We start from the raw sequence: 8,168 nt of genomic DNA, 5'->3' as shown, positions 1-8,168 counted from the left end.
ATATTATAATTTTCTCTTCTATCATTTCAACTTGATCGTTTTCATCACATAATTTGTCATAAAATTTGCAAAATAAGTTTTTCTTTTTATCGAGTTTTGTTATCATCATAACGTGATTGAACAAAAAGAAACTCTGTCTATTTTTTCTCAATTGTTTTCCGCCTTATTTCATTTGTTCCTCTCAATTTTAATAACCGCTTTACTGAAATGCGGAATATTTAATTGAAAAGAAGAAACAACGGTACTTTATTCTCCAACTTGCTGACAAATGTTAAAACAAGATATTTTATTCATACACATAAAATTAATTACATGAACTAGTTGACATATAATACATAAATCACACCCAAGAATCACGTAATTTTAGATCAACATCATGATACTAAAAGCACGGGCAACAATGGCGATTGACATTTGTGACTGGATCTTGGAAAGTTTTGGCTGCAACCTCATCATTGATACCCCTTTGCAAATGCTAGCTTCATCATTTGATTTGATTTTTGGCATCATCTTGATCGACTAGGCTGACATTGCCGACAAAATCGCTGTACCAAGGATCAGACCATCCATAGGCTAAAACAACATGGATCCTAACAACTAAGCCTACGATTTGACGAAACACGGGACAGCGACATGGAAGTGGAAACCATCTCAGAATAAAATAAAACATAATTGCGTAAATGAAGGTGAATCCAATGGTACTCATATTGTCCGCAACTTCAGTGTTATTGCTCACGATCAAGCGTGTAGCACAGAGAAACGCAACGCCCATTGTTAGAAGGGCCACAAAAACTAATGCCACAGCATGCGCACATGCTTGTGTCGCCGCACGAAGATCTCCAAGTCGGACCCACAGAAGAATGATCGAAGCAAGAATGGAGCTATACATAGCAATAGTGTTACAAGTCATAAATTTATTGAATAGGGCTTGATCGGCCAAAAGTGCCATACCCCTTTGTCCTGGGGTTGGGCCATCCGATGAGTAAAACCCACCCGGTATTGTGAAACCAGCTGCAAAAGTCACTGTGGCTATGAGTGTGGCCATAAGTATGAGTGTGTTTGCTAGATCCGTCACATTCCATTCTTTATTGATGGATCTTGTGAGTGGCACGCTCAGCATATTTGCCTTCAGGTTCCCACCAGCGTTATATAAAATTCCATTTGCTAGAATCTGCAAGGTAGTCAAATCAAACTGGCTTACATGTTATATTCTATTATTAAGAAAAAAAAGTGTTTGGAATCAAAAGCTTTTAGAAAGCTAATAAAAAGAAGAGATAGATGCTTGTCAATCTTACCTCTCGAGTTGTTAGTGGAATTCTACATTGCATCAAAATAACATCTCGAGCTGTTAAACCTTTGTTATTGACTAGGTTCATGTTGATCCTTTTGTGTTCTGACAGAAGGAGTAAAGTCCAAAGACGCAATTCTCTTGAAGCCAAATGCAAGGGAGTATCTCCATTTACATCTCTCAAATTGATAGCGTCATGATGAATCTTGGGGTGCTTCAGTAGATATTTTATCACTTGAAGATTTCCCTTCATTGCTGCAATGTGAAGAATGTTCCGACCTTTATTATTCAACCAAATTCCAGCATTAGACCACTCTATTTTGAGCAACTTTTCGACCACTTTAACATTGGCCTTTTCGCAGGCGAGGTGAATTGGAAGGTTGCCATCTGAGTTTCGTTGAAAAGCAATCATGGGAGAAGTTTCTAACATTATAGAAACTCCTTCCATGTAACCAGAGTATGCTGCATAATGAAGGGGAGTGTTGTTGTTCTCATCTCTTTGATACAGTAGCTCTTTTTTCGTATCAACAATCTTTTTCAATAGATCTTCACACATAAAACAAAATATATTAGGGAAAAGTGAAACAAACATGAACCTAATTATTTTAGGAGTATGCTTACATTTAGTTCGTTCTGATATTGCAGCATGAAGTGGAGAGTCCCCATTTGACATGGCTTTGCCTGAGGGGATTGGAATTAACCTCAAGAGAAGATAGAGAATACCCTTGTCCCTTATCAGAACTGCTAAATACATTGGCGATTTACAGCTAAAATCGTAGTTCCAGGTCCAGTAGGCGGGTAGATCACTTCGCCTATGTGCACCTAAAAGGAAAAGAACCACAGAATAATCCTTGCTCAAAACAGCTTCGTGCAAAGCTGTCCTCCCATAATTGTTGCGTAACATTATAAACTCCACTTTGTCCATAGATTCAGCCTCCTTTTCAGATGTCGTGAAATGCTTATCCATGTCGAGAATGTTCTTAATCGCGACAAGATTCTTGGCTCTGGCAGCAACATGAAGCGGAGTATCACCTTTCATATTTGTCCTGTACAAAAGCTTAGGATAGTGAAAAGCAATAAGACATAAAACTTGTTCACTCCCATGTTCAGCTGCAACATGAAGCAACGAGTCACCTGTGGGAGTGACATGATTGAAAAGGGTGGCCAAGGCAACATGATTTTCTTCACACGCTTGCTCCAGTAGATTTACAAACCTATCTGCATCTGCGTTTTTATCACAAGCCGCCTCGTGCAACTCATAATGCATGATATGTACCATATTGTCAAAAAATGGCATATCATCAACCGATGAACTGAATTGCTTTTTCATCAGTTCACGCATCTTTTCATTGCCACAAGTTTGTACATCATCAACTAATGAACTGCCCAGCTTATTCATCAGATTAGGCATCCTGTTGCGGCCAAGAAATGCCATATCACCACGTAATTGCCTTTCCATTAGCTCACTCGTAACTTTGCTGCTAAATGCGCTGGACTGCTGATTTGTTGCAGCCACATCTAACCTTATTTCAGCAGAGCCCGAATCGGCCATTGCAACTAGCTAGCACTTCAATCAAAGGCAATCCAAAAGATAAATCTCGTAGTTGATCACCCGATTCAACTTAACTTCAGCGTTAGGGAATCCTTTGCGCTTTATATACATTAAACAATTCAAGTGAATGCAACTATACAACTTTCAGCTTATTCACTCAAAACGTCGAAGACACTATTGTCTTAATTTCTCAAATCCGATATAGGAATATTCGTCGAAACTTCAGTCCCCACACCTCCCCTTCGGTCACCAATACCCACATGAAAGTTGCATTCATTGAGGGCCTGTTTGGTCCAAGGAAAATGGAAAAGGAAGAAGAAAGAAAATTTTAATGAGCTCATTAAAAGCTTTTAATTAAATTTTTTCCTTTTATCCTACATCTTCTCTTTATCAAAATTTCAGAGCTTCATTTTTTTAATTTTTTAAATTCAGCTCATTCAAATTTTTCTTTTCACTCCAATTTTTTTTGTACCGAAAATATTGGGTGATAGACGACTCGACCCACCCTTCGGGCCAGCGACCTGAAAGGTGCATTCACCGAGTCAATGGCTGGACACTTACCTGCCAACGCTCAGTCCATAAATGGAACGCGTGTGCTCTAATTTGTTTTGACCGGATGAAAGTGTTGTTTCTTTCTTTCTTTTCTTGTCCTCCGGGCCAAGAATTATGAGAGGATGAATGAGTAGTTGGCTTTTTTTGGACGGCCATTAGACCATTATCCATAAATCTTGACCCACGCAATCCTTGTCCTTAGTTCTATTGGTCAAGAGTGTGCTTCTTGGCCACGATTTACCCGTCATTCCCCCTTTAATATTGGCTTCATATTATTTTGGACACGTTCCAGCGTCTTACTCAATGCACAAGAAAAAATCTATTGCTCCCTCCGTTCAACTTTTACAACCTTTCACTAAGTCACATAAATAAAAAAGTTCGCCAAATTAATTAAAAATAATAAATATGTAAAAATTAAAAATTTTTCCCATAAAATAACATTATTTATTAAGAAGAGAGTATAAAAAAGAGAATAAAAAATTATTATAATAAAAAGAATTATAAAAGAGAGAATGTGTGATGGAGAGAGATTATATTAAAATAAACCCTTCAAAACGTTTATTATCCAGAAAATATATTTTGGAAAATAAAAAATAAATGTAAATAAGTCTTTAATGAAGACAAATAGGAATTTGTTATAAAAATTTTTAAAATAATTTGCAAATATTACATATATTTAAAAACTAAAAATGAATGGTGGTTGTTGCTTATATGGAAAGAAGACAAGATTACAACACTCGACCTTTCTTGAAAAATAAGGATTAAACATGTAATTAAGGTTGGATTAAGGATTAAACATGCAATTAAGGTTGGATCAAGGGTCAAATAAAAATATAAAATACTACCTCAGATTTTTAATATAAAATCTAGTTACTTTATTGGAGGAGATTATGAAAGTTAATAAATTATCTTAAAGTATTTATATTTATTGTTTTTCTAAACTAATTTGTCACTCTTGTTAATTGATATATAATTTAATGGTACACGAAAGTAATTCAGAGATATAATATAATATATACTATAATTAAATAATTTTTTAATTTTTTTAATTTTCTTAAATTAATCAAGTGGGTCTTATATTAAGGACTAATAGATAATAGTAAACAAACTTACATACTATCGGATTGCATCCACCGCGAGGTAGCCAAAGCGTGATTTTCAAAAATTATAAGGAAGGGTAATTTTAAAAAATATGCATAACATTTTAGAAAAATCCCCATAGACTAAGAAAAACAGAGGCTAATGGCTCCGACCAAATAAATGAGAAAAATTACCTCAAAAATTTTTTAAATAATTATTAGAATTTTGGTTAATTAAAGAATAGTTAGTCAAACTCAATTACAAAAAATATAAGGAGGATTCAAAAAATAAAATAAGATATTTAAGGATCAAATTTCAGATTTAAAAAAAAGTATTATTTAATATCTTGTTTTGTTACTACCTCTGCACACTATTTTATGAAAGCCTTTTTTCTTAACGATATCGTGGGAGTTTGATAGTTTCTTTCAAACTTTTGTTTTGAGACCTTTGCATCATCCCATGAAAGAGCGTTAATCTTTTAGTTTCAAATGCTCATGACCTTCACCACCGAACCGTGGTAGGGGTGGGGTGCATGCGTACGGATTCGATCCCATCTCTTGTAACCGGAAAAAAAAAAAAAAAAAGCTCATGACCTTCGGCAATATTAATTTATGATTTTAGATTGATTAATGCCAAAATAGTAATAATAGGATGAGGCTGTTTGATGTGGATAGAAATTAAGGATGATGACGACCTAGTCGCAACACCCACAGACCCCGTCATCCCCACGTATCTCGTTGCTCAAAAACCCCACCTTCACAAGTTGGAACCCACTAGTAGGATCCTACACGTGTTAGCCCCACCTCCTCTCCTCTTAGGAGAAGGCTCACTGCTGGAGAAACAGCATAGAAGAGGCACGTCAATATTGATGGAGAAGACCATTAAAGAAGGAGCTCTTCTTCTCCTTCTTGGTGTCATCATCGAACTGGTCATGGCTGATGAGAGAGAGAGAGCCACTGGCTTTTAATGGGGGAGAGAGAGCAACTAACGGTATTTTGAGAATTTATTAACGGAAAAACTTATGGTTTTAACAGAACAAAGTATAAGGATTCAATAAATAAAAAAAATAAAATTAGAGGGACCTAATTCAAAATCCAATAAAATTATAAGGATTGACAAATCTATTTTTCTAAATGATAACTATTTGTGATAAATGTAAATTTAAATTTATAAGAAATGGTATATAAAAGGATCAGATGGGAACGCTCACTCAAAAAGTTGAATACAATATTGTATTTGTTTCCCATACTAATCCGATCTAGGAATATTCGCCGAAACTTCAGTCCCCACGCCTCTGCTCAGGTCACCAAACCCACATGAAAGTTGCATTCATTAGGGCCCTGTGTTGTACAAGGAAAATAGAGGAGGAGACAAAGAGAGAATTTTAATGAGCTCAACAGAATTAAAAGCTTTTAATTAATTTTTTTCTCTTTTTTCTTACATCTTTTTTTTAATCAAAATTTCAGAGCTCCACTTTTTAACTTTTTAAATTTAACTTATTAAAATTTTTTCGCCCTTTCAGTTTTCTTGTACCAAAATTGTTGGGTATTACACGACTCGACCCACCCTTCGGGGCAGCGACCTGGAAGTTGCATTCACCGAGTCAAGGTCCAGACACTTATCTGCCAACTCTCAGTCCTTAAAATGGAATGCATGGGTTTTACTTTGTTTTGATTGGATGAAAGTGTTGTTTTTTTTTTCCTTTCCTTTCTTCTCCTCCGGGCCGAAAAGTGGCAAGAGGAAGAATGAAAGGTTGACTTTTTTCGTCAAGTGAAAATTACTCGGCTAATTAGTGACCATTGGATCACAATCTTTAAGTCTTGACCAACGAAATCCTTGTCCTTAGTTTCTATTGGCTAAGAGTGTGCTTCTTGGCCATGATTTACCCGCCATTCTCCCTTTAATATTGGCTTCATATTATTTTGAACACGTTCTGGGGTCTTACTCGATGCACAAGAAAAATCTATTAGTCCCTCCGTTTGCAACCTTTCACTAAACCACATGAATAAAAAAAAAATTACAAATAAAGACCCCCTAATATGTAAAATTATTATTTGAGATCTTGAATTTGGAAAATAGCAAATAAAGACCGCCGGTCTCACTTTTGCAATATGAAATGTGGGTGAAATGTCTAAAATATCCCTCAGCCAAATTGTGATTTGGTCTACTGAAATTGTCATTTGTTAAAGTGAACTTGTTATTTCCCATAGTCAACTCGTTATTTGGCATACCCTCAGTCAAGTTGTGATTTGGCCGACTGAAATTGTCATTCGCTAAATTAAACTTGTCATTTTCTATAGTCAACTTGTCATTTGAATAAGGGGTATTTCAGGCATTTCATCATGATTTCATATTTGTAAAAGTGGGACCGGATCCTTATTTACTATTTTTCAAATTCAAAGTCCCAAATCACAATGTTACATGTTGGGAGGTATTTATTTACAATTTTTCCTAAATAAAAAAGTATGTTAAAATTAGTTAAAAATAATAAATATGTAAAAATTAAAAAAAAATTTCCTATTAAAAAACATTATTTACAAGGGAGAGAGCATAAAAAATAGAATAAAAAATTATTATAATAAAAAGAATTATAAAAGAGAGAATGTGTGATGGAGAGAGATTTTATTAAAATATAATCTTCAAAATATTTATTATCCAGAAAATATATTTCAACAAATAAAAATAAATGTACGGAAAAATAAGAAATTTGTTGCAAAAAAATTAAAATAATTTGCAAATATTACATATATTTAAGAACAAAGAATGAATGGTGGTTGCTGCTTATATAAAAGGATGGAAGGATTACAACATCCAGCCTTTATTGAAAAATGAGGATTAAACGCGCGATTAAAGTCGGATTGAGGATTAAACACGCAATTAAGGTTGGATCGGGGGCAAATAAAAATATAAAATACTACCTCCGATTTTTAATATAAAATCTAGTTAATTTATTTGAGGAGATTATGAAAGTTAATAAATTATCTTAAAGTATTTATATGTATTGTTTTTCCAAACTAGTTTGTCACTCTTGTAAATTGATATATAATTTAATGATACACGTAAGTATTTTGAAGATATAATGTACTATATATTATAATTAAGTAATTCTTTAATTTTCTCAAATTGATCAAGTAACAAACCTGTATGCTATTGGATTACATCCTTCTCGAGTTAGGGCAAAGCGTGATTTTCAAAAATTGCAAGGAAGGGTAATTTTAAAAAATATGCATAACATTTTAGAAAAATCCCCGCAGACGAAGAAAAACAGAGACTAATGACTAGTACCAAATAAGTGAGAAAAATTACGTTAAAATTTTTTTGAATAATTATTAGAATTTTGGTTATTTAAAGAATAGTTAGTCAAACTCAATTACAAAAAATATAAGGAGGATTCAAAAAATTGGAAAAGATAAGAAAATTATTTGAAATTAATATGTTAACAATATTTTCATGCCATAGAAATGATAACTATATGTGATAAATGTAAATTTAAATTTATAAGAAATGGTATATAAAATGATCAGATGGGGACGCTCGCTCAAGAAGTTGAATCCCACATTGTCTTTATTTCTCGTACTAATCCGATATAGGAAGATTCGTCGGAAACTTCAGTCCCCACACCTCCCCTCCGGTCACCAAACCCACATGAAAGTTGTACTAATCAGGTACTTGAGTGGTATAAGGAAAATAGAGAAG

General features: G+C 34.1%; 1 protein-coding gene across 1 annotated transcript; it reads right to left on the bottom strand.

The window, feature by feature from the left end:
- Positions 1 to 484: 484 nt before the first annotated feature.
- Positions 485 to 2,840, bottom strand: LOC114743289 (protein ACCELERATED CELL DEATH 6-like). The gene is made up of 3 exons (XM_028931490.1): positions 1,910 to 2,840; positions 1,296 to 1,834; positions 485 to 1,171 (listed from the first exon to the last, which is right to left on the bottom strand). The coding sequence occupies exons 1-3, from the start codon at positions 2,838 to 2,840 to the stop codon at positions 485 to 487; spliced, it is 2,157 nt and encodes a 718-aa protein (XP_028787323.1).
- Positions 2,841 to 8,168: the final 5,328 nt, after the last annotated feature.

The sequence above is a fragment of the Neltuma alba genome, unplaced genomic scaffold (assembly GCF_004799145.2).
Source record: "Neltuma alba isolate B1F8T4 unplaced genomic scaffold, ASM479914v2 tig00003988_pilon, whole genome shotgun sequence".
Taxonomy (NCBI): domain Eukaryota; kingdom Viridiplantae; phylum Streptophyta; class Magnoliopsida; order Fabales; family Fabaceae; genus Neltuma; species Neltuma alba.
This window is presented reverse-complemented; position numbering and strand designations above follow the sequence as displayed.

What these genes read in the sequence shown, in the direction of transcription:
- LOC114743289 (XM_028931490.1), bottom strand. Translation starts at nt 2,840, where the DNA reads ATGGCCGATTCGGGCTCTGCTGAAATAAGGTTAGATGTGGCTGCAACA. An exon ending in AATATCAGAACGAACTAAAT is followed by an intron (nt 1,835 to 1,909) that starts GTAAGCATACTC and finishes TTATGTGTGAAG; the next exon opens with ATCTATTGAAAAAGATTGTT. An exon ending in TTCCACTAACAACTCGAGAG is followed by an intron (nt 1,172 to 1,295) that starts GTAAGATTGACA and finishes ACTACCTTGCAG; the next exon opens with ATTCTAGCAAATGGAATTTT.